Source organism: Pinus tabuliformis, chromosome 4_1 (assembly GCF_031772625.1).
Source record: "Pinus tabuliformis cultivar Carrire ecotype Pingquan chromosome 4_1, CPIR1, whole genome shotgun sequence".
Classification (NCBI taxonomy): domain Eukaryota; kingdom Viridiplantae; phylum Streptophyta; class Pinopsida; order Pinales; family Pinaceae; genus Pinus; species Pinus tabuliformis.
This window is the reverse complement of record NC_142303.1, coordinates 207,379,099-207,406,952: the sequence shown is the minus strand read 5'-3', so window position 1 is coordinate 207,406,952 and position 27,854 is coordinate 207,379,099. Positions and strand designations below refer to the sequence as shown.

At 40.9% G+C, this 27,854-nt stretch overlaps 1 protein-coding gene across 2 annotated transcripts in view; it reads left to right on the top strand.

The window, feature by feature from the left end:
• LOC149174943 (putative protein phosphatase 2C 34) overlaps positions 1–26,795 on the top strand; it is a 70,482-nt gene extending 43,687 nt beyond the window's left edge. For both annotated transcript variants that reach the window (XM_089419461.1, XM_089419462.1), the window contains exons 4-6: positions 25,088–25,205; positions 25,576–25,799; positions 25,940–26,795. In XM_089419461.1, coding sequence (XP_089275587.1) covers positions 25,088–25,205; positions 25,576–25,799; positions 25,940–26,443 — 846 coding nt within the window. In that variant the 3' untranslated portion in view covers positions 26,444–26,795. The remainder of the gene's footprint in view (positions 1–25,087; positions 25,206–25,575; positions 25,800–25,939) is intronic.
• The last annotated feature ends 1,059 nt before the right edge of the window (positions 26,796–27,854 follow it).

Genomic DNA, 27,854 nt, shown 5'->3' with positions numbered 1-27,854 from the left:
GTTCTGTTCAAGGGTTGCCACATTCCTGTATAGATCCGATCCCGACACATGAATACAATGCCCGTCTCTTCCATCTGAGCCATCATGCATGGAAGGAGTAATAAAAAATGCTATGGCAGAAAGAGGATGCATGATATTTACAAAAACCTTGACTATCGTTCTCCTTCCTAGCACAGGATGTCGAAACCAGGGTTTGGACCATTGACAAGCTCCCTTAACAATCCCTCGAGCAGTAAGATTGGTGATAAAATACCTCCATCTAATCAATAACAACACGAAGTGTTGGCCTATGATCTCGACATAACCTTGAAACCTTTCACCTTGCTTTGGTGATGGCGTAGAAGTTGGATTTGTGATCTGAGGAAAGCCGACAACGTAAGGGAATCCGAGAAACTGTGAAGCCCTAGCCATCACGTCTCTCCTCCTCATATATTTCTCTAATAAATTCAAGAGAAAGTTTCAAGTTGGAGACTAGACTCTTAGGGGGTTGAAGGGTTATTTCCCTAGTCGATTTGATTAGCAGAGGTGAAGATCAATTATTTTGTCGGAGCTTTTCCAGTGAGAGGCACGCAGTTGTATTTTCTCAATAGCAGTTTTTGTTGAAGATAATAATAAAACTGTTAGACTGAAAACTGGTTTTCGCCACATTAGTGGTTCTCAAGGGACACTTGTCCAAAAATACTTGTGTCAATTGCGTGATTGGTTTCTCGCATTTCCCGCAACAATTTTAATTGGGTGAATGGTGTTTTCATGTTTTTATTCATTGCTTTCAGCTCATGATTGAAATGTGTTGTGTATAAGTAATAGAAATAATAAACTAGGTTGATAGCACCTTCTAGGTAGCCAGAAATTTCACATGGTATCAGAGCAGCTACAATGTTGAGGTTTCATTTATCTGAGCATGAGGGTTTTGAAAGAGAAATCAAAGGTATTAATGCAAGGCGATTTTCAAATATCTTCAGATTTATTGGAGTTTATTGTTCGAGGGTTTCAGAAATGGCTTCAGTTGGTTTGAGAGATCAGGACAAACTTGATGGTGCATCGAACTTTGGTATTTGGAAATTCAAAATTCTTTTATTGTTGGAGGAGCATGCACTGAAGGAATATGCAACCTATATTGTTGTCATACCAACAGATCCGACGCAATTAGCCACATAACGCAAGAATGATGCCAAATCTAGGTGTATTATCCAAGACAAGGTTGAAGATCATATCATTCCCCATATTTCAGAATTGGATATGTGTAAGAAGATGTGGGATGCAATCTTGAAGTTGTTCTAGAATGCTACTGCGAAAAGGAAATTGATCCTCAGAGAGAAGCTAAGAAACACCAGATAGAACCAGGGAGAAGGCAATGTTAGTTATTTCACTAGGATTTGACTAGTCAAAGACAAGTTAGCAATTGTGAGACAGAAAATAGATGATGATGAGCTCATGAGAACTGCTCTAAATGGGTTCTCAAAGTGGTGGGACGTGTTTGTCCAAGCGATAAATGGATGACAAGAGTTGCCTGACTGGGATCATATGTGGAGCGATCTCACTTAGGAAGAGCTTAGGTTGAGCCTTGTCAATGGAAACAACAATAAAAGACAGAAGCTTGAGGATGATGAGAATGTTGCTCTTGTAGGAAAGGGCAAATCCAAGAAAGGCTCAAGCGAGGGGCCTAACCCCAAAGGAGAGAAGAAAAAGAAAAACTTGAGTAAAATCAAGTGTTTTGGTTGTGGTCAACATGGACACTATGTTAGTCAATGTCCAAACAGAAAGAAGGGTGAAAAGAAGAAGAAGCAACAAACAACAACTTTAGTGGATATTGATGAACTGTCTTCAAGACTTGAGGATGAGTTCGCTCTCATAGCTTTCCTATCTAGCTCAACCACCACAGGAGTCTGGTACATCATAGTGGGGTGTCATGTCACATGATAGGAGTTAGAGAGTATTTCTCTAACTACAAAGCAAAGGAGATAGGCTTCTAGATACAAATGGGAAACAAGTCCAAGTGTACTCTAGTTGGGAGAGGGATAGTCACATTTCAGAGGGAGTCAGGCAAAAATATCCATGTTACAAATGTGTTGCACGTGCTAGGTATGGGAATGAACATGATTTCAGTTTTTGCTCTTCAAGATAAGGGTATTTTGTGTACTTTCGAGGACAAAAGGTGTATCTAAAACACCAGGATTGGAAGTCAGTAGAAGAGATTGGGGTAAGAAGAAATAAGTTGGCACTAGTTAGTAGCAACAATAGCAGAGATATGATTAAGCTATGGCATAGGAGGATGGGTCATATCCATCATGGAGCACTTAAGTTGCTCAGAGAGACCGTGATAGGTATTCCAAAGGTGTGTAAAGAACATGATGACATATGTAGAGGGTGTGTACTTGGAAAATTTTCAAAGGCAACATTTCCAAGGAGTAATAGTAGAGCAAGGGTGTGTTAGATTTGATACATTTTGATATTTTTGGTCCATTATCCACACGATCTCTCAGGGGTTACGAATATTTCTTGACCTTCATTGATGATTTCTTCAAGAAGTGTTAGAAAATCAGAAAGGCAGAAAGATTTTCTTTATGTTGATAATTACTTGTGAGATTCTTAGGATCTTCTTCTCTTTCTTGTGTTCTTCTTTTACCTTAGTTCATCAAGCAATTACCAAAACAATAGCACGAAGATCAAACACACCAGATGTATATGGACAGCCAGGGAAAAACCCCACTCTAGGGGAAAACGTAGTCAACAACTCTTCCTTCAATAGTTTCACGAGATAATCCAAGACTCTTGACCTAGACACAGACTTCCTCCACACCAAGTCAACCCTTTCTTCCTTCTGTAGATGATAATCGTTTCAACAACAACTTCGACCTAGCAACAACAACTTCGACTTGGCAGCAACTGGCAGCAACAGCTTCGATGCAACAGTAGAGACTTTGATCTTCCTAGAAAATTCACACATGTGAGAGATAGATGGCCCAAAACTTCGATCTTGACCTTCCCTGCAATTCTCCTCCTTCTTTTCCAACTTCACACTTTTTAGCTACCTCTTCTTGTAAATCAAACTTGTGTGAGTGAGTGTGCTCCAAATGAATCGAACTGCTCCAATATATAGGCTTCTGCCGAGGTCGAATTACCCTCCTTGAGGCCGACTTGGTGTGGAGGTGACAAATACCTTATTTGACTGAATAATAAATCTTTTTACGTGATTCAAAAGCCCAAGAAGGGTCTCTTTTAATGGACAATGATTCTAATGACTTAGTATAAATCCTAGAAGTCCTCAATGGGGACCTTGACTTAAAACATGATGACCAAAGCATGAAACTCATGCTTTAATAAGTCATACTAATAATAATAAAAATTTCTTTTTCTTTCTTTTGATAAATATATTTCATTAAGACTCAAATACAAATATGAAGACGAAACCTATCTACGTTCTTCAACACTCCCTCTTAACTAGGGAGGTATTCATACTTACATATAAAAGTACATGGAAGATCTCAAAACACATGAACCATGAAGAGTTTAGGCACTTATGGTGCCGCAGACTAGATTCTTGACAAGGGCAATCTATTTAGGTGGGACTAAGATGGACTAAAGCTTTTAGCCTCTCTGGGTACCATTAGGCTTACTTGCTACCCATCAACCCAGGGAACTAGGTGCGTAATGCAGGGTCAGAGCTCTATGGCCAACGCTACCTTCCCTACTACTTCGGGAACTAGACATCAACACATATGCCGACCATATGTCCTCCTAGGCATTTTACACACACAATGCCTCAACACATCAAATCTCTCTAACCTCGAGCATGATTTTCGAAAACTTCGAGAGATTTACTTGAACAGTCACATCCCCAATCAGTGACAACTTTTCAAATACTCATGAGTAAACACAAACCTTCGGGTTCTTTAGACATCTTGATGTTGCTTCACAATTTATCACAATAGGACTTAGAGGCTTCAAACAAATCTTGACAAAAGATTCCTCAGTCATACAACTTCCTTTCCTGCAGCAACATATTCTACAACTGGATCCTACTTTCCTTCTTTCAGCAACACCTTATCATTCATTCTCCAATTTCTTCTTCAAGTTATCCATCATGACTATAATATGCCCTCCCTCTCAACTTTGGGAGTTATACTCTTTCCTTTATCCAGGCTCCCTCTTAACTTAGGGAGATTATTTCCTTTTATGATATCGAAGAATCTTTCATGGCTTCCATTCTTCTTGATCATCATCATTCATATAACTTCCTTCATCATGCTTATCAATCAAATCACCTTTACTTACGAATATCTTCAACATCTTGAAGATTATGTACCTGCACAACTTAGACAACAAGTACAACCAAATACATATATAGAAGCATGAACTTAACTATATCAGAATCATACAACAATGAAAGCATTAGACTTTATCAAATACCTAAACTTAGTTAGGTTCACAAACAACAAGAGACACATACTTTTATACTTCAACTTCTTGCTAGGGTTTTGTCATAAACCCTAGACTTCATCATCAAGACATTTGAGCAAATCAGGATAATAATATTCATTATATCTAGGGTCTCAATATTTCTTCCTGAGATATGGCATACTCTACTATAATATATTGCAAACCCTAGAAACAAGTACACTTACAATGCATCTATCAACTTTAGATTTCATATGTTAGACTACTACTAGGATTTAATGCAAACCCTAGATTCCATACATGAGACACTGAGCCTTAGATGACAACAATCAAAATCAATCACAACACAATCTAAGGTTTCAACACTATGACCAACCCTTTTGTAAACCCTTAGATTTTATCATCATAATGGAAACAATATCATCATATCCCAGAATGTCAAACTTCTACTAGGGCTTAAGTTACAAACACTAGAACTCACACACTATTAACAATTTGGTTGGCACATATATCTAAGATTTCATACTCATGCATAAGCATATCACAACAATATTTATTAGGTAAACCCAAGACATAAATATCAATACATTTAAAGTCAGGCATATAACGGGCTAGGGTTTTGATCAGATGGACAAACATACACCTAGGGTTTCATTCCTAGGAGCTTTACTCTCGACACATAATGGTTTTACTCCCCTTAATTTACAAAAACCTCAAGGTATAGGAACACATTACCATCCAACTTTAAAGGATTAGGGTTTCCATAACAATACTAAAACTCCAAACATGATATTACCATAAAAACCCCAAACATCAAAATAATAGTATTTTCTAGATTTCATTAGTAACCCTAAGTAGACTAGGGTTTTTCACATTAGCATTGACATACCCTTAGGTTAGGGTTTTATAGAGAACCTATTAGGGTTCCACAAACATAATGTTTTTAATGAGGGTAGATTTAATCTAATGATTAATCACCCAAACAAGAATCTCTATGATTCAAAGGTCCTAGACATAACACTTGTTAGTAATGTAAAGCAGATTTCTTAGAATGAATGAATATACCTTTATAACGAAGAGAAACAAAACTTATAGTTTAAGACATACCTTTGAGTTTAGACAAACCTTATAGGACATCAATTCCAATAGAACTTCTATGCTTTGTCTTGTGAGGTCTTCCTCATAGCCCTTGAGCATATCATCAAGCTTTTCCTAAACAAGGAAAATATAAAAAGAAATGTTATTAGCATCTAGTATAAACACATCTAGATAAGAAAAGGAAAACCAAATATGAAAGATAATATGAGTAAGATACTTATCTTTGGAAAATGGTGAGGGCTCCCTCTTAATCCAATCTCGAGGGATACCTATAACTTTAACAAAACAATTCAACAATGTTTTTCCAAAGCATGTTAAACCTATAAGTACTAAACATCAAAATACAAAACAATTCAAAAACTTAGAGTAGAAGGATAGAGTCCCTAGCAAATAAGTCTTTGACTTTGGATTCTTCCTTATTGTTCTTCTTTGGTGGTCCTTCATCAACAACATTTGCATATTCCCTTTCTCTCATCTTATTTCTAGGATTTTCGGGACAATTGCTTCTATAGTGACCCATTTTGTGACAATTGTAGCATTCGATTTTGGATAGGTCTATCTTCCTTCTAGGTCCTTTAGACTTATTGAAGTTTCCTTTGTTCTTGTGATGAGTGGAATAGGCATTTGAAACTTTCTCCTTTTCAGTCTCCTTGTTGCTTACCAGAGAAATTCTAACTTCTTCTTCACTGCATGCATTCCATTATTGTTTGAATGTAGGAGTTTCCTTCCAGCTGTTGAGACCTAATGAAACGACACTCCAAGATGTTGGTAATTCTAGAAGTGCAGTGATTACAAACTCCTTTTCAGGTACTATCTCATCAATTGCTTGGAGTTCATCTCCGATTCTAGCAATTCTCACCAGTGTTGATAATATCGCCGAGATATCGGCGATATTCGGAAATATCGCGATATTTTCGGCGAGCCGATATATCGCCGACAAAATATCGCGATATTTTCGGCTTTTGAAAATATCGCGCGATTTCCGAAATATCGACGATATTTTGGAAAATATCGCGCGACAATTGAAAATATCGCCCGGTGGCTGTAAAAAAATTCTGCACGACCTATAAAAATTCGATTTTGGTTTTTTTTCATATCATTTTCATTTCTGATTGCTGGAGAAGGAAGGGGAGAGCTATGTGGTTGCTGCCAAGGAGGGTTTAAGCGTTCTAGGCCCTAGTATTGATATGCTATTCATGGTAATGTTAAATTCTTAAAGTAAAAGTGACATTCTCTTTAATCTTCATTTTCATCCTTTTACTTAAATTTTTAACATTACCATGAAATGACTCAGGATGTTTGAGAGTGGTTCCGGCCTCATTGGATTTCATATGGAGAAAGTAGAATTTTAGATTTCATTCAAAATGCAGTAGACTTATCAGTTTTTTAGGATTTCAGGATTGGGAGATTGTAATGTTTCCAGGTGACACCACCTGCCCGGGCTACCCCTGCCACCAGTAGAGGACGTGGTCTACCTCCTATAGCTCCTACTTCTAGTTCTTCAGCTTCTAGAGCATAGCAAACTCCACTGCCAACTCCACCAACACCAGCATCTACATCTAGAGGGAAAGGGAAAGCTGTGGCATTTTCTCGCAAGAGGGGCAGAGGAAATCAATAGGATTAGACTTTAGTTATTTTCTTATGTGCTTGTAAGTTGTACATGAACAAAGAACATTGAATATTCAAGAATCAAGACCAAGCCTATCACATTCTAATTTCTAAATAGTATATTTTGATTCTATTTATTTTTTAAAGTGAACTATGAACTTTGAGAAGTAATTATATTTTAATTTGATTAGATAAGCTGCAACCTGCAATTTAATATGGATAAAAAACTATATTTTGGTATATATATATATAAAACGTGTCCCCCGTGTCTTGTTTCCAGGTCGTTGTGTTTCGTATTGAATACTCGTATTTACGTGTCCTCCGTGTCTTGTGTCCTCGTGTCATGTGACTTAGCTTAGACAATATTGATGTATTGTCTCCGTGGAGGGTGGAGTCTGAGGAGCCCCTCTTGGAGGAGTTACCTTCATGGTTAGAGCCAGTGGCAGATGATCCATTAGAGTAGGGGCAGCAAGAGGAGGCCTCGGAGTCAGAGGAGCAGCAACACTCAGAGGAGGAGGAGGAGGAGGAGGAGGAGGAGGACATTGCGGAAGCATCAGCATCAACACCATCTGCTATAGATATAGGAGAGCATAGCCCCATACCTAGCACTCATTATTTGACATTAGGTGCAGAGGCAGGGTCAGGGCCTCCTACTACTAGGGGCAGGCCTGACAAACAACCCATCATGTTTTCCCGTAAAAGGGGGAGAGGGCAGTGATTTCAGATAGATAGCTGCTAGTTTTATTTGTTGTGCTACATATAACTCATGATGATGAGATACTTTTATATATGTGATGTTATTTTGTATTGGTTCTCCACATTTGAGTCCTTGAATGGACAATTATCAGGGATCAGCAGGATTTGGTATCGCCTTTGATGTATCATTTCTATTTGACATCATATATATCAGTGTTTTCTTCATATTTATGTGCCAATGTGTTTATTTCATGTTGTTATTGCTTTATATGTTTAAAAATATGAAAAAAATGAATATATTATGCATTTTTTATGCTCGCAGATATTTGCCGATATTTTGTTGATATTTTCGCCGATATTGCCGATAAGATATTTTTTGGACCCTCGCCGATATTTTCCCGATACCGATATTATCAACACTGATTCTCACAAATAAGGATGCCACAATGTCTTCTTTTATCATCTTTATAGATCTTAGTTCATTCTTAAGACTTGCAATTTGATCAAGATTCTTGATAGTGAATAATTTGGATAATGCCTCATACATCTCTTGATCAGAATCGATGTTGGATATATATGGAATGAGGTTATCCTTTATTCCATCCACCATTAGTGTCGTGGCCAATATTTTTATTTCCTTGAACTTTGCCTTTTCTGCATCACTTGACTAATTTGTAGGCTTCTTTACTTTTCCTTTGACTAAATCCAATACTTTATTCTTCTTGAGGATGAGGTCTATCCTCTTCTTCCATGCTCTGTAGTTGGTTGCTCCTTCTAATTTGTTTTCTCCCTTCATTGAGATAGACATTGTCCTTGAAGATGCTAGGCTTGACTTCTTATATGACCCTTTTGATGACCCTTATTCAAATTTCTTAAAACTCCTTATTCTCCTTTCAATAGATCTTCAAGCTGTTTTTTTCCTTCTCCTTCACCTTAGCTTTGATACCATATTAGAAAATCAAAAAGGCAGAAAGATTTTCTTTATGTTGATAATTACTTGTGAGATTCTTATGATCTTATTATCTTTCTTGTTTTCTTCTTTTATCTTAGTTCATCAAGCAATTACCAAAACAATAGCACAAAGATCAAAGACACCAGATGTAGGCGGACAACCAGGGAAAAACCCCTCTCTAGGGGAAAACCCAGTCAACAACTTGTCCTTCAATAGTTTCATGAGATAATCCAAGACTCTTGACCTAGACACAAACTTCCTCCACGCCAAGTCAACCCTTTCTTCCTTTTGTAGATTGTAATATCCCTTATCAGAGATATCCCTCAATCATAAGCAAACTCCAACCAGAGAAATAACAGTAATGCAACATACAATAATATGTACATGGAATATAAGCAGAAACTCGAGAAATGCAGAGAGAAATGCGAAGCCATTTTATTATACTGAGTAATGGAAAGAGTACAAGAGGTGATCAGAAAGATAGCACCTTGACTTGCACAAGGCAAGTGAAGAAATACACTAAGAATGGTAAGGAAATGGCCTCTCTTTGAACTGCATCCAAACTGCCGGAGAACTGTTGTGCTGCTGCTACTGCTGGAATCAAACGAGGATTTGGGGCTGTTCCCCTCCTCAGAAAATGCTGAAACTCTGGAATCAGCCTCTGCTCAATAAGCCCAGAAAAGCCCAAAAAGCTTTTCTAAAATAGCTGACCCCCGAAAATCACCCCTTTGAGGATCTACGCTATCCCTCGAGGCTCTGCGTTGCTCCTGAAGAGAATCCTCCCAAACTCTACCCGAAATTCTGCCAAAATCTTCCAATATGCAAGGGCCGATCCCTTGCTCAATCTCCAAGCTCAAATCCTCCACAAAAACCCAATTTGGAGCTCATACCAAAAGAACTGCGTCCTCCCCTCTCAAGACTGCGCAGTCATCGAAATACTCAGCTCCTCTTCAACTCCAAAAATCTCTCCTCCTGGAAAATACTGATGAAACTACCTTGCCCGAGCAGGCACTCGAAGTCCCCCGGGGCTAAGGGTGAGATCTCCGAATGGAGACACTCGATGCACTAAATAGTGCTGCAGACAGGCTTAAACAGCGAGCGTGCTCTAAGTCGAAGTGACTAGCTCAAATGCAACATAATCGAATGATCAAAATGAGGAGGCTCCTCTCTCCTTTATAGTGTTGGCCTCTCTCTTGCCATGTGTTCCTTCTCCATCTGCGCAGTCCCTCCAAGTGTCTACGTGGGCCCCTTTTCTATGTGGTCCTTGGGCCCCCTTGGTTCCCCTTTTAAGTTACAACGTTGTGCTACTAGGGAGTGACTTTATTCATAAAGTGAGTTATGTCCCCCTTTCCTCACCTTTTTATTTATAAATAACTATAAAAGGCAAAATTGAGCAAAATCGAATATTCCAATTAGCCATGGTTAATTAGGAATATTACAGTCTCCCCGGTAAAATGTTGCTTGTCCTCAAGCAACTGAAGTGATGGATGCTGCAAAGTTTTCTCACTCTCCCAAGTGGCATCATCATCCGACAAATTCTTCCACCTCACCAAGAATTCTCGGACCGTCCTGCTCAGTAGCTGCCTCTCCTTGGTATCAATAATAGCCTCTGGCTGCAACACCAAATGCCCCTCATCATCTGTGGGTGGTAGCACATCTGTCACTGTCACCTGCTGCCCCAATGCCTTCTTCAGGCATGATACATGAAAAACGTTATGAATTTTGCTGCCTTGGGGCAGCTCCAATTCATACGCAACCTGTCCAATCCTGTGTATCACCCTGTATGGCCCATAAAAGCGGGGCTTAAGCTTATCAGCTCCCTTCTGCTTCAGTGACGACTGTCGGTATGGTTGTAATCGTAGGTAGACCAAGTCCCCTACCTCAAACTGCCTCTCCACCCGACCCCTGTCAGCATACAACTTCTGCTGGTTCTGTGCTGTAGCCATATTATCCTTGAGAGCTTGGAGGATATCCTGACTCTCTTGGATCCATATCTTGGCTCTCGGAGCCTTGCTAGCACCAAACATCACGTCAGCAAAAGATAAAGGATGATATCCATACAAAGCATAGAATGGTGACATACCAATGGACATGTGATGTGTAGTGTTGTAGCAGTACTCCCCTGGATGCAGCCACTTCAGCCATGTTCGCTGCTGCCCACTGACACAGTTACGCAAGTAGCCCTCCAGCCACTTGTTAACTATCTCCGTCTGCCCGTCCGTCTGTGGGTGATAACTGGTACTCGGTGTCAACTCCGTCCCCACCAACCGGAAAAGCTCCTGCCAAAACCCGCCCATGAAATGGCTGTCCCTGTCACTGATGATGGTCTTAGGAAGACCATGTAGCCTGAAGACCTCTCTGAAGAACAGCTCGGCCACCTGCGCTGCTATGTAGTGTGCGGATATGGCGAAAAAATGTGCGTACTTTGTCAGTCAATCAACGACGACAAAGATGCAATCCTTGCCCTGCACCATGGGCAACCTTGTGATGAAGTCCATCGAAATACTCTCCCATTTCCCCTCTGGAATGGGAAGAGGCTGCAATAATCCTACGGGATGGCTCATCTCCCCCTTGTTCCTCTGGCAAATATCGCACTATCGGATATGCTGGAGTACATCCTCCTTGAGGCCCTTCCATGAGAACCTCTCTCTAATGGCCCTGTAGGTTTTGGTAAACCCTTGATGGCCGGCCATGGTGAATCATGTGATGCTTGAAGTATCTTCTTCTTGAGCTGATATCCCTCAGTCAAGAAGATCTGATCCCTATAGTAGATGATCTCATCGATTACCCTGTACCTGTCATCCCCCACCTGCCCATCCAGAACCTCACATGCAAATCTGTCCTTGGAGTACTCTACTAAGATTCGAGCCCTCCAGTCTGTGTCCAAGCTCATAAGAGACAATGTGGCTGGTCTACGTGAAAGGCCATCTGCTACCACGTTGTTCTTTCCCTTGACATACTCAATGTTCTAGTCATACGCTTGGATCTTACTGATCCACTTCTGCTGCCTCCCCTGTAGCTATTTTTGCTCCAAAAAGAACCTGAGGCTGTTGTGATCAGTCCTCACCCTGAACCTGTTACCCACTAAATATTGCTAGAATTTGGCCAATGCATGCATAATGGCCAGCATCTCTTTGTCGTATATAGAATACAACCTCTCATGCGGAAGGAGCTTTCGGCTTGCAAAGGCTATACAGTGACCTCCCTACATCAACATTGCGCCGATCCCCTCTCCTGACGCATCACACTCCAAAACAAACGGCTGTGAAAAATTCGGCAATACAAGCACTGGGCAGCTGCTCATAACCTCCTTGAGCCTGTCAAAGGCTCGCTGCACTGTATCCGACCAACTTAATGCCCCCTTTCTCGTCAGATTTGTCAGGGGTGCAGCAAGCTGTGAGAAACTCTTGACGAACTTCCGGTAGTAAGTATAAATGCCAATGAATCCCCGAAGTTCTATCACGTTCCTCGGCTCCGGCCAATCTCTGATGGCCCCGATCTTCTCTTCGTGGACTCTCACTCCGTCCACCCTTATGATGTGTCCCAAGTACAACATCTTCGTCAACCCAAACTCACACTTGGAGAGCTTGGCATAGAACTGTTGCTCCTCCAAGATGCGCAACACTGTCTCAATGTGCTGGAGATGCTCCTCCCAAGTCTTGTTGTAAATGAGAATATCATCAAAGAACACCAACACAAAATTCCTTAAGTGACTACGGAAGATGTGATTCATGCTGGACTGGAATGTAGCTGGGGCGTTGGTTAGCCCGAAGGGCATCACCAAAAACTCAAAGTGCCCATAGTGACACCTGAAGGCGGTCTTGGGAATGTCCTGCTCCCTCACGCGAATCTGATGGTACCCAGATCTCAAATCAATCTTTGAGAAGAACCGTGCTCCTCTCAACTCATCCATCAACTCATTGATCCTGGGTATGGGGTACTACCTGTTCTTCAGGGTCTTCTTGTTCAGTGCCCTGTAGTCAATGCACATCCTCAATGTGCCGTCCTTCTTCAGCAACACCACGGAAGAAGTAAAAGGACTCGTGCTCGGCCGAATGTGCCCAAGAGCCAGCAACTCCTGAATGGCCTGCTCAATCTCATCCCGATAGGCCTTGGGATGCCTATAGGGGGTAGTAATCACTGCTTGTATGCCCTGCTCAAGCTCAATGGTGTGCTCAAACCCCCGGTCCAGTGGCTGTCCCGGCGGAATCTCCCCAAACACTGTGGCATAATGGTCAAGGATGGACTGTATCTCTGGGTGCACCGTCTGCCCTGTAGTCCCAGCCTCTGATGCACGCAGCTCCACTGCCCACTCGACGTCTCCCTTCCGGAAAACTGCCTCCATCCAATGAGCCGAAACAGTCTGAGGAGGATATGTGTGTTGTCCCCGTATCTTCTCATGCCTCCCTGTCTTCGCATCATCCCACTCCATCTCTAGGGCCTTCCAATCTGTCGTGACCTTCCCTAGAGTGATAAGTCACTGAACACCCAGTATCATGTTGGTGTCTGGAATATTGACCACGAAAAAGTGGTTAGTCAGTGTGTAGGTGGCCATCGTCACTGATAACTCTGGAACATAATGAGCACACACCATGGTCTGATCTCTTAGAACCAAAACTGAAAAGCCATCGAAGCTCTCTATCTGTATAACTCTCTGCTCAACCATCTCTGCATCGATGAAGTTGTGGGTTGCCCCATTGTCGACCAAAATTGATACTCGCTGGCCACGTACTGTCCCCCGTATGTGCAGCGTCAAATACTTGGGAACTCCTCGCAATGCTGCAAGGTCCCCTCCGGTAGGTGCAAAAGCTGCACCACCTGCTGCTGGTGGTGGAGGTGGCAAAGGATCCTGCGCGGCATGACTATCTCCTGCCTCCACATCATCCTCCTCATGCTCTTCCCCGCAACTCTCGGAGAAGGCCTCAATAAAATGTGCTTTGCTAGCAGCACATCTATGCCCCAGTGCCCATGGCTCCTGACAGGTAAAGCACAACCGCTTCTTCTTCAGCTCCCCCCTGGCATCATCATCAATCTGTGCCCGTCTTGGATTTCCCTTTGGAGGCGGAATCCTCACATCCTTCCCCTTAGGCTGGAAAGCCTGTCTCTGGGGGTAAGGTGTCCAGGTCCTGGGTAAGGTATCCTGTAAGTCCCGGGTCTTGCTAATAGCATCCTGGAGTGTCGCTGGTCTAGTGGATCTGACTAGACCCTGAAGTGGCTTTGCTAACCCCTCAACAAACATGTAGATCCTCCGTGCCGCGGATAGATCTGGCACCATCACTGAAACCCTCAAGAAGTCTGCAATGTAGGTCTCTGGGTTCCCTATCTGTTTGAGCCTCATCAACGCAACAAAGTGTTGTTCTGGATCCCTCTGGTCAAACCTCTCTATCAGTCTCCTGGTGAACTCGGCATATGTCGTCACTGTGGAGTGTTCGAGCATAACCAACCCATGGAACCACCAGTCCTGGGCCTCACCATCCAAATGTAATGTCGCCACCTTGATGGCCTTTGTCTTCGACATCTGGTTAAGCTGGAAATAGATGTCCAATTTCTCCACCCAAGACTTTGCTGAATTGTTTGACGAGCCATCAAACGTATGCAAGTGGAATCTACTAGCTGTGCGGTGGGTGCCTCCATCATGATAATGCCGGTACCCTTTGTGATGGTCGCGAGGTCTACTATCCACTGGAGCTGAACAAAGTCTCTGAATGAGAGAGCATCCCTGAACTCCTGCCCGTAGGCCTGGTACTTTTCAAAATAATCGCCCATATGACCGGGCTCTGCCTCCTACTGGGCTCTGGCCCTTGTGTCTGCTCCTAGGAAAGTGGGCATGGTAGAGCGTGTAGGGCCATGTGAGGCCATCTGCTGAGTAGTATCACGCTGAGTGGCACCCTGCTCTGGCAAATGGTGGGATGTACCCGATCCCTCACCAACCTGGAAAACCCGTGGGTTCTCATGTTGTCTAGCCTCCACCGCCGTGAATCTTTGCCCCATCACCTCGATCTGCCTTGACAGATCCTGCACTGATTTGAGGAGCATGTCCACAAATCTCTTCCCGTCCTCGTCTGCCATCGATCCTCCTGCTTTGCGTCCACCACAGGCTCCTCCTGTTCTGTGTTCACCACAGGCTCCTCTTGTTCTGTGTCCTCCACCCGAACACAGTCTCCCTCTTTGTAGGTGTTCTCCAACCTACGCCCAATATCTTTGTATTTCCTATCTCTGTAACAGATGTAGGGCTTCTCCCTCGGTGTGATAGACTGCTAGCTCCACAGGCTGAGCCAGATCTATGCTCTGATACCACTGTAATATCCCTTATCAGAGATATCCCTCAATCACAAGCAAACTCCAACCAGAGAAATAACAGTAATGCAACATACAATAATGTGTACATGGAATATAAGCAGAAACTCGAGAAATGCAGAGATAAATGCTAAGCCATTTTATTACACTGAGTAATGGAAAGAGTTCAAGAGGTGATAAACAAGATAGCACCTCGACTTGCACAAGGCAAGTGAAGAAATACACTCAGAATGGTAAGGAAATGGCCTCTCTTTGAACTGTGTCCAAACTGTCGGAGAACTGTTGTGCTGCTGCTACTATTGGAATCAAACGAGGATTTGGGGCTGTTTCCCTCCTCAGAAAATGCTGAAACTCTGGAATCAGCCTCTGCTCAATAAACCCAGAAAAGCCCAAAAAGCTTTTCTAAAATCGCTGACCCCCGAAAATCACCCCCTTGAGGATCTACGCTATCCCTCAAGGCTCTGCACTGCTCCTGAAGAGAATCCTCCCAAACTCTACCCGAAACTCTGCCAAAATCCTCCAATATGCAAGCGCTGATCCCTTGCTCAAACTCCAAGCTCAAATCCTCCACAAAAACCCAACCCGGAGCTCCTACCAAAAGAACTGCGTCCTCCCTTCTCAAGACTGCGCAGTCATCGAAATACTCAGCTCCTCCTCAACTCCAGAAATCGCTCCTCCTGCAAAATACTGATGAAACTACCTTGCCAGAGTAGGCACTTGAAGTCCCCCGGGGCTAAGGGTGAGATCTCCGAATGGAGACACTCGATGCACTAAACAGTGCTGCAGACAGACTAAATAGCTAGCGTGCTCTAAGTCGAAGTGATTAGCTTAAATGCAACATAATCGAATGATCAAAATGAGGAGGCTCCTCTCTCCTTTATAGTGTTGGCCTCTCTCAAAACCCTAAGGCCCACCTCCTCCAACGTAGCCTCTCTCTTGCCATATGTTCCTTCTCCATCTGCGCAGTCCCTCCAAGTGTCTACGTAGGCCCCTTCTCTACGTGGTCCTTGGGCCCCCTTGGCTCCCCTTTTAAGTTACAACGTTGTGCTACTAGGGAGTGACTTTATTCATAAAGTGAGTTATGCCCCCCTTTCCTCACCTTTTTATTTATAAATAACTATAGAAGGCAAAATTGAGCAAAATCGAATATTCCATTTAGCCATGGCTAATTAAGAATATTACATAGATGATAACCGTTTCAACAACAACTTCGGCCTAGCAACAACAACTAGAAGTAGCAACTTCGACCTGGCAGCAACAATTGGAAGTAGCAACTTCGACCTAGTAGCAACAACTTCGACTTGGCAACAACAACTTCGATGCAACAGTAGAGACTTCGATCTTCCTAGAAAGTTCACACGTGTGAGAGATAGATGGCCCAAAACTTTGATATTGAACTTCCCTGCAATTCTTCTCCTCCTTTTCCAACTTAGCACTTTTTGGCTGCCTCTTCTTGTAAATCATACTTGTATGAGTGAGTGTGCTCCAAATGAATCAAACTGCTCCAATATATAGGCTTTTGGTGAGGTCGAATTACCTTGCTTGAGGCTGACTTGGTGTGGAGGTGACAAATAACTCATTTGACTCAATAATAAATCTTTTTACATGATTCAAAAGCCCAAGAAGGGTTTCTTTTAATGGACACTGACTCTAATGACTTCGTATAAATCCTAGAATTCCTCAATGGGGACTTTGACCAAAAACATGATGACCCAAGCATGAAACCCATGCTTTAATAAGTCCTATTAATAAATATAAAAAAGTTCTTTTTCTTTCTTTTGATAAATAGATTTCATTAAGACTCAAATACAAATATGAAGACCGAACTTAGTTACATTCTTCAACAAGAAGACCTCAATTTACTTCTTGAAGACACGAGATGAAGTCTTCAGTCGCTTTGAAGAGTTTAAGGCTTTTGTGGAGACCTCAACAAGAAAGCAGCTAAAGTTACTTTGGACAGATAATGGGGGTGAGTACATCGAGAAATCTTTCAAGGAGTTCTATGCCAATGAGGGAATCAAGAGAGAGTGGACAACTCCATACAACTCGCAACAAAATGGGGTTGCAGAACGAAAGAACAAAACCATAGTTGGAGCAGCGAGGTCCATGCTATATGGTTAGGATTTGCCTAGATATCTTTGGGCAGAAGCATGTAGCACATAAGGTGTTGGAAAAGATGATACTCGAGGAGGCATTTACAGGGAAGAAGCCAAAAGTTGGTTATTTCAAGATTTTTGGCAATATTGCTTATTGTCACGTTCTGACCGAGATGCGTACCAAGCTAGATTCCACTGCAAAGGAGTATTTCATTGGATACAACGAAACATCCAAGGCATACATGATCTATATTCCAGGGGCTCAGAAGATCATCATGAGATGAGACCTTAAGTTTCACGAGGAGAAAGCCTTCAAGAGATCTCGCGAGTTGCCAACACTTGATCAAAGTCAGCAAGTAAAATCTCTAAGGGTTGAACAACAATCTCAGGTGTAGGGCACAAGTATGAGTATAGTGACTAGTAAGGGCACAAGTACAGGTGTTGAGAGTTTGCAGTATGTGGAGCAACAACATGATGAGGAGCTCGAAGCTCCACTCACTACAGTTGGGAGAAGGAATCACAAGGTGCTTCAGACATTAAGGGATGCATGGGGGTTTGTGGGAGCTCCTAGATCGAGCACCAAGGATAGGAGACCACCAGAGAGATTCAGGATACAAGGAGTTGATGAGTGAGCTCATTGACAATGAGTCTTCCAACTATGAAGAGGCTACACAACATCAGGTGTGGCAGAGAGGAGTACAACTCCATCATGCAAAACATTGTTTAGGAGGTGGTGCCTAGACCATTGGATAGGACAGTAGTTGGTTCTTGCTGGATCTATAATATCAAGCACGTTGCAGACGACAACATAGACAAATTCAAAGCCAAGTTCGTGGCTAAGGAATTCTTAGAAGGAGGGAATAAATTATGAGGATACGTTTTCTCCTGTGGCCATGTATACTTCCATTTGGGTCGCGATTTCACTTGCAACACACATCGGATGGAAGATCCATCAAATGGATGTCAAGACAACATTCCTAAACATAGTTATAGAAGAGGAAGTGTACATCAAATAACCAAAAGGTTTTGAGATGCATGGGAGGGAAACCCATGTATGCAAGTTGAAGAGGGCGCTATATGGACTCAAGCAAGCTCCGAGAGCATGGTATGGTTGTATTGATAGCTACTTGCAGGAGATGGGCTTCATGAAAAGTGAGGTAGATCCAAACCTCTACTATCTTAAGGTTGGAGGTGAACCTCTCATTCTTGTTTTATATGTGGATAATCTATTTTTGACTGGGTCCCCAGGGCTCATAGAAGACTGCAAGAGGGACTTGGCAGTAGAGTTCGAGATGAAGGACTTGGGGTTGATGCACTATTTTCTAATACTCAAGGTGTGGCAAACAGGTGGAGAAATATTCTTTGGTCAAGGGAGATATACTTTGGAGATCTTGAAGAAATTCAGGACGTTGGACTGTAGACCCATGTCCACACCTATGGTAACCAATTGGAGGAAGATTGATGCATTAAAGCAGGAGGTGATGGACACCACCTTATATACACAACTTATTGACTCTCTCATGTATTTGGTCAACATAGGGCCAAACAATGACAAAGCATGTGCTGCAATATCTACGAGGTACAGTTGAGTATGGGTTGAAATATACGCAAGGTCACGATGTCAGGTTGATTGGCTATACTGATGCAGATTGGGTAGGTAATGTAGTGGACCTTAAAAACACTTCAGGGCGTTGCTTCAACATGGGATTAGGGGTTGTCTCTTGGTACAATAGGAAGGAGAAGTCTGTTGCATTAAGCTTTGCAGAAGGAGAGTACATGGCAATAATCATGGTAGCATGTGAGGCCATATGGCTTGGGAAGGTGGTAGTGGCATTATTTGGTTAGAGGATAAAGTCAACCATCATTCACTCTAAATAATCAGAGTTGCATCAAGCTATCTGAGAATCCAGTATTCCATGATCGGTCGAAACATACATACGATACCATTTCATCAGGGATTGTGTACAGTGTGGATCAGTTCGACTATAGTATGTTCCTACGGATAAGCTAGTTGTAGACATTTTGACAAAGACCTTGGGTAAAGGAAAATTTGTTTTCTTCAGGGACAAGTTGGGTGTTGTAGAGAACACCTTCCTCGCTAAGAGGGAGTTTAAATATTGTAGCTCAGACAGGTGTTCTAGCCTTAAGATGTGTCATTGAGGCTAGGAACACAAAGGAATTAATTCTCTAAGCCCATGTAATTTTCCTAAGTTTCACCTAAGGAAAATATCTTAATTATGTCAATTATTGATTTTTTAAATATTTCCTAGGCCTAAACTTAGGCAAAGTGGATAATTAATTGACATTAGTTGAGATAAGATCGATTTACCTTTAGAAGCTTGTAGAAAGTTTCTAATTTGATTAGCCATCGATTGGATCGAGTTAACTTCTAATCATGGCCATTCATTTGTGGATGAGAGATTATAAAGGGAGATTGATGGGCAACATTTTTGACAAATCAGATCACAAAGATCATTTGAGTTGGGTGAGTTTTTAGTAAGACACTAGGAGGCTTTCAGCTGTAGTGATTGGGAAGATATTTTCCGGAGTTATTCTTCATCTGAGAGACTTCCAACTTCTGAGTTTCAGGGGGAGTTTTCGCTATCAGTGTATTTTTTGCAGATGAGGGCCAAGTTAATTTTCTGGAGCAAGTGCGAGGATACAAGAGGAGTTGTGAGTTTACTAGGAGGCAGTGTGAATTGCTTGGAAGACAAATTGAGTTTCTAGGAAGGTAGATCAAGCTTCAGAAGGCTGCATGTGTAAGTAGTGCGAGTTTGTTAGATAGCCAATGCGAATTGCCAAAGTGCTAGTGCGAGTTGTTGGAGGCAGTGCACATTGCAGGATAGGGGCTGAAGGGTTATTTCCCTAGTTGATTTGATTAGCAGAGGTGAAGATCAATTATTTTGCTGGAGCTTTGCCAATGAGAGGCAAGTAGTTGTATTTTTTCAACAGTAGTTTTCACTGAAGATAATAATAAACCCCTCAGACTGAAAACTGGCTTCCCCACATTGGGGTTTTTCTAGGGACATTTGTTCAAAAATACTTGTGTGTTAATTGTATGATTGGTTTCTCGCATTTTCCGCTACAATTTTAATTTGGTGAATGGTTTTCATGTTTTTATTTATTACTTTTAGTTGAAGATTGAAATGTCTTGTGTATAAGTAATAAAAATAATAAACTAGGTTAATAGCACCTTCTAGATAGCCAGAAATTTCACACACTCATTATGGCCATCACTCGGTTCCCAAGCACATGTTGCTCCTATACATCATAAAAGGAACCCTTGCATGTCCCAACCTCAATGAACAATGAAATGACTCATCCTTAAGGGGTAATACAACATCTATACATCATTCAAAGCAAGCTCTAACCCTTTGAGCTACGAGCAGTTATATAAAGAAAAATAAAGCAAAAGTAAAAGGCGCACAATAGGGGTGGAAAAACAAAGGTTGAGTTGGTTACTCATGCATCCACAATTGCTCCCTCCTCACATCTATACGCTTAGGGTGTGGATCCCCATCATGTTGGTCCCTTTGACCATGGCACTTGGCCATGAAGGCTTTTCTTCTCTGTACCATCATTATTCGCGAACACCTATCGATTGAAGGGTGGATTGAGGAAATGTTACTCCCACTTGGGGGCTGGAAATACCTAATAGGGTTTCCCTTTAGCCACTTCTATCTAGGGACGAAACACGTTGCGAGTTCAAGGCCCCAAATTTTGGAAGGGAAGCCTTATTTGAAGTATTAAATAACCCTTTACATTCAAGCTTGGTTCACTTAGATACAAAAATTATTATTAACCCCAATGACTGGTTTCTTTCACTAGACTTTATGTTGTAATTGTTAGGTGGCTTAGCAACCCATGACCTAGGAACCTTACCCACAAGTACCTAGGTCCTAGAGAAGTATATTGGTACCCACAATTGAAGCATTAAGAGCCTTGGGTCTTCGAGCAGTAACATCACATCATACCTACCCTTGGGCACCTCTCACACCCAGGGCATTCTACCACTTTTCACTACATTTGACGATTCTTTAGGATGATACACCTGGACCAACATGCTCCTAGGCTGGCCTTAACACCTTTTGAAGTGCGACCACTGATTCAGGACCCAAATGATGATGATCTTGCCTTCAGACACATGGGAGGGCTAGTAGAACCTGGAAAGCCCTCAACGTTGGAGTAGAGATGGACTATTGAGCTGTTGGAGACCCAGGGGACCACTTTCTAGTACACCAAGTGGATTTCATGGACCATAGAGGGATATTGATGGGAATTTGAGGGCCAACCCTCAAATGTTGTTTTTTAGAGTCTTCTACACCACAATTGGCACTCAAAAGCCTCAACGCTTACCACTTGGAGCTCATTTCATGGATGACGCCAGCTTTATGAGGCCTCACGACTCACATGTGTGGGCTTTCATTTGATTTTATGTCTAAGTTAGTTGGGTTGACTTGTAACCTAAGGTTCTATTGTGATTTAACCTAAGGTTCTATTGTGATTTTACTTGTATTTTAGGGGATTTTAGGCTAATTAGAGACTTGTCCTCATATAAATGGAGGAGAGGACTTCTTCATTTTTCACCATCATCGTTTGTGAATTGAGAATTTTGGCCTCGTGTACCTATTGGAAAGATGTGATCTATGGAGCTTATTTTGTCTTTGGAGTTATATTCTTTTCTTTGGAGAAGTTGCCTTGGATTAATGATTGGATTGTACATGCATGTGCCTCTTATTGGGAATTTTTGATTTCATGTCTAATGTATGGAATAAATTGGTGATCTAGGTTAAATATTGTGCCCTAATTTTGTTGAATATCAATTTTATGGAAGCTAGGTCATATTATTGCATGCATTACTCATTGTATGATATGTGAATGGAAATCCCCTTGGTGATCTTACATTAGCTCTCCCAAGTGAATTTTGATCCCTCACAAAGGTAATAGTTAGGGTTTTGATGTTAGGGCATCAAAATATCCTTACTCCTTTGCAAGTTTTAGCCAACCTAAAGAATCCATAGACTCCATCAACCCTAGGACTAGGCAATGGCCATCCATTTGTAGTAATCAAGTCAATTTTATCCATAAACTTTAAACCTTTCTCTCTCTTACCTAATTCGACTCTCTAAAGGCCAAGCGACCATCTAGGGCTTAGTGCAATTGACTAGGAAGGGAGATATCTTGGAAAGTCTAAACATCAAGGGTTGTGGTGGTTGGCTCAAGATCATTCCCTTTGGTGGGCATTCAATCCATTTTCCTCCATAATTTCTCTTGCCCTAGTTGTTTGCTCTGAGATCAAACCCTAGTCTGGTTTTATCTTCAACTTGAGGGCTTCTTGAGGGTTTCATGTCGCATACCCTAGTCGAAATACATTGTGGGGAACTCTTTCTTGACATTTTGACCTTGGGTCATCACAACTCACAACACATCAATCAAACCCTAGGTCTTATATTGCCAAGTTTTGGCCTCTATAAGGAAAGCGAACTGCCTCCTCTTCATAGTTGGAGGTCTTGGACCTAAATCATGCCTCTCTTAGGAGCCTTTTTAGTCACCTTACACCTTTAATCCTAGAATATCTATTAGGTGACCTAGATACCAAGACTCCTCCCATTGGGTAAATTCCATAAAGAGCACGGGGTAGTGATTGTGGTGACAGTGGGTTACTACTTTATTGTTGTCATTTAGTCTAGGGATAGCCTTGTAGGGTACCCAGCTCCAAGACATGCTAGATTTTGCAGCAACAAAGCCTACTTTTGGATCTTGCAACTTCCCAAGAAACTCCAATGAAAATTGTTTTGATACCATTATGATCTGTAAATTGTTGTAGATATTCTATTGGAACAATTCGTCCCAACACATTTTTCAATGTTCTCAAATATTTTACTATGCAATTTATTACCTTAGATCTAGGATTTAATATTACTAGCGTTGCGCTCAAAATTATGGAAATAATTGTCAATTGGGGTTATGTTGGTTGGTTGGGTGAAATGGCTATTATCTTCCTCACCCAAGTTAAAATTCCCTCTAATGACATGATGAGCTATAATGCCTTGATAGATATTGTTGTAATGGCTTCGCCTCACTAAAAAATTATAGACACATTGTTATTTACATAATAAATATGATAACATTTTTAAAGAGCTCACGGGGACCAGCTCAATTGGCAATCACCATGTAATCAAGTACTATGTAAAACATGAGATTCAAGGTTCAAATCCCCCATGGGTCAAGCGAACAAAAATAAAACAAAATTATGGAAATAATTGAAATCGAAATGAAAAAAACAAGCAAATGAACACACTATCCACCCAAATGTATTAAATATGTAACTTTGGAAAACCCAATACTGGAGAAAAGCTATTATGCTTCAGTATCCCACTCCTAGATGTTCTGCTCAACTATGGAACAATAACAATACCAAGAGAATGGAGCCCATTCCTTTTTTTTGCTGCCTAGTATTTAATGTTGCTTGATCATCGTCAACGATTAGGGCTTTTGCATGCCTCAACCTTCAATTAGTGTTAGTTTTTTGGATCTTCTAGAATCTCTTGAAAGTCCAGATGTGACTAGCCCCACGCATGTGGATAATAGGGGTTGACATGGCATCCACTTGGTACCATGGTGATCAATAGGCTAGGTCAACTTGCAAGAGGCATAACTTCTGCATTTAAACCCAATTGAGGTGATTTCCACACTCTTGGAAATAGGGGTTGACATGGCATCCACTTGGTACCATGGTGATCAATAGGCTAGGTTAACTTGCAAGAGGCATAACTTCTGCATATAAACCCAATTGAGGTGATTTTCACACTCTTGGAAAGATTTTATTCCGCAGAATTGTGTCGAGGGGCTGGGAGCTATGCAAAGTTTTGACTCCAAAAAATGTTGTTCGATGCCTTAAACTGGCTCTAGAAGTTTCTAGACCCCAGATCATCAAACTGGGACCTACCCCTAATATGGCGGTAAAGTCAATTCCTCCAATGTTTCCACCCAGAAAGTACCAAGATAGATGAAAAATAATTTAATGATTTATTCCGGATCACATGGCCTTCTCCAACTCATGCTTAGTTGGCATAGAGAGCTTTTGAATGAGCTTGACCTTTAGGGTGAATCTCCCATCTTCCTCAATGGGACTTGATGCTGGAATGTTGGATGAGATTGAACCTTTTCAAGAAAGAGGACCATGTAATTCTTCACAAATAGGGGGAATTCTATAAATATGATGGCAAAGGATTCGAACAACATAGATTATTTAGAACAATATTTACATACTCTAAATCTGATTTTAGCTTTCCACCTCATGTAATGATGCAAACCTTCTGCTTTTAAACCTTGCAATATAATCCTGAACGCTATCAAAGTCACCCATCTTGAGATTAGAAAGCTCAGTTACGAGTATCCTTACCTGACTGGTATTCACCGTCCCAAAAAGTCTCTTGAAGGTATCCCAGATTTCGTGACACATTTGTTTTCCTTGCCACAAATCAGATATGGCAGCTTTTTAACAGCAGATCTAATTTCATTCTAGAGTTTTATTTGCCATGAGGGTTTCTCCAGTTAAAAGCCATGTATCCTCTGAGATTCACTGTCCATGCTCTGTTGCTGGGTTTATTTTCTGCATCTGCATTTCTCATACATTTTTCCTTTCATGGTTTTCTGACTTTCTATTCTTTAGCAGCATCTGAATACCTGATACTGGCTGTTGTCCCTCTGTACCGCCTGGGATGGCAGATCATAAATGGTTCCAAAGGTTTTAAATGATGAATACAAGACAGTCAAATGGTTTGAGAATTTTATATGATCTAAATTTGGCATGTATGGCAAACTGAGAAAACGGCTCTTAAACATGTTTTCTAGACGTGCTTTTTTCCACTATTACACTCTAGCTTCATTAGCATCCTGGCATCTGTGTTATCTTATTCCTCTGGTGATCATGTATCAGGGTCAGGAGCTGGTGATTGCAAATGTTGGAGATTCTCGGGCTATTATGGGAACTATGACTGATGATAAGAGGCTGATGGCTGTTCAGTTGACTGTTGATTTAAAGCCAAATCTACCCAGTAAGCTCTTTACTGTTTTCTGTCTACTACCAAGGTGTTTTTCAGGTGTTTTGGTACTAAAAGAGTAGTTTTGCACCATTCTTATTTCCTGGTTTATGCCTCTGTAATTTGATGTCCATGATATTGCTGACTAGTATTTCATGAAGCTTTGCTTTCAGAGTGTAACAAGATCAGGATGATGAACTTAGAAGGAATTTATACTGTCATTGCTGAATTTAGGGAAGGGCATGTAATCTTTCTAACGTTTTAATGCCACTTGAAGATGCAGGATGGTAGTTCTCTAAAGTAATACATGATTTTATTGCTTTCTAGATATATATGATATATTGCATTCTACATGGTTAGCTGAGATTACGTGCATTGGTTTCAGAGGAGGAAGAACGGATAAGGCAGTGTGGAGGTCGAGTATATGCTTTAGAAGATGAACCTGAAGTTCACAGAGTATGGTTACCGGATGATGACTCCCCAGGTCTTGCTATGGCTCGAGCCTTCGGAGATCTCTGCCTGAAAGATTTCGGAGTCATTGCTGTTCCAGAAGTCACATGCAGACGCCTAACGAATAGAGACCAATTTATTGTGCTTGCAACAGACGGGGTAAAACCTTAACTTTGGCCTGTCTTTTCTTTGGCTAAGTATGCTGTTTTTTCCACTCATCTTAGTTTAGCACTGCATTATATGTTCACTTTGATTGGATATTTTGGTAAAATTAGCAAAGAATGTTGCGAATGGCACAGGTTTGGGATGTTCTATCAAACCAAGAAGTTGTTAGCATCGTTTCTTCTGCACCTTCTAGGGTAACTGCAGCAAAAGTGGTTGTTGAGACAGCTGTTCGTGCATGGAAACGTAAATTCCCAACCTCGAGGGCCGATGACTGTGCGGTTGTATGCTTGTATGTCGACTCGGAATCTTTTCTCTCCCCTCTTGCAAATGGCAATTCTGACGATTTGACACTAAAAGATGTAAATGTTAAAGAAATACAAGAGGTATCCGATGCTTCTAGAAACAATGCTGAATGTATTGCTACGAGTACTAACAATACTGATTCAGAAAAGCTATTAGACAAAGAGAGTCACGATGATAAAGATGCGCGTCGGAGCCTTGGTGAATGTATTGCTACAGATGAATGGTCCGCTCTGGATGGTCTGACCAGAGCGAATTCTCTGTTAAGCTTGCCCAGATTTATGATGGGGTACAGGAAAGATGACGGATCAAAAAGGAGGCGGCGGCGGCTCTGTTGAATCGAGGATTACGGCCGGTTAAAATGACCCTAACTTTCTACGAATATCACATTTTGGAGGCTCACATTGTTGTTTTATGTGAAATCCTTCTTCCCGTGCATTGAAATTGTATGGAACTAAGAATAAAGCTTCTCATGACGAAATCAAGCTTTGAAATCATGAAATATAGCTTTCTTTTTGTACATTCTTACAGCTCAATGAACTCAGATCTGCTTCTGGCGAGTCTTGGACGTTGGCTCTCTCGATCTACTGACTTGCTTCATTTTGAGAAAAATGCAGATTCTGGTGCAGAAGATTAGGCTTTTTGGTTAATAATACACTGGATGAATCAAAGAAAAAGACTTTGAAACAAGCACTACGCGTATAGATACAAATGGCTTGCCGCACTGAGTTCAAGCCTTGTCTTGCCTTTAGTTTCTCCCCCTTTATCTCTTATGTCGAAAATCCTCCACCCATTCCTTTCTATTATAAAATGCTGGGGAAGGACTCGCGTCATAAAAGACGTCCAGAATTAGGGCCTAAACTAGTCTAGTCATAAAACACATATAATGAATCCAGTGATACCAGATATGAAGTTTCTGCAGTGAAAAAATGCTGCTAAATCTACTTCAATTAATTATAAACCAAGATTGTCGAGCTGGGATTCACTGGTGGATACTTCAAAAAGAACTTTAATTTTGATGTTCGTGTTCTTTCCACCTTATTGCCAAATAGCAATTCTGAAATGGAATTGGCTGGAATTGGCATTAAACGAGATTTTCGGGGCCGATAAGTGGATTTTGGGTTAATAGTGTTTACCAAGTTATTCTTGGTCTTCGTCATAAGTTTGATTTGGTATAGTTAAATTTGAGATGTGCGTTGATATATTTGTAGGTGGATTTATTTCAATTTTATCAGTCAAAATTCGGAAAGTAGATCATATTTAATACAGTTTTTTAATCATATAAAATGGATATGGGCCGGTGAGATTTGTAGTCTCACTCAACTTTTCAGAAATCAAACTTCACAATTTATAAAGATATAGAGATATAAACATACTAATTAAATATTTATGTTTGTGTTATAACACTATTTTATATAATATATTATAAGTATAAATATTTTATTCCTAATTATATTATGATATCTTTGTTTTTTTTGTCGTTTTTCGTTACTATTATTTTATTTTATATATATATATATAATTATTTTATTTATTTATTTATTATTTATTTATTTATTTTTATTTTTATTTTATTTTTTAATTCATTTCTTTATTTTTAACTAATTTATTTTATTTTATATATATATATATATAATTATTTTATTTATTATTTATTTATTTATTTTTATTTTTATTTTATTTTTTAATTCATTTCTTTATTTTCTAATTTATTTTTATTTTATTTTAGTGTAGTTTTTATTTTGTTTT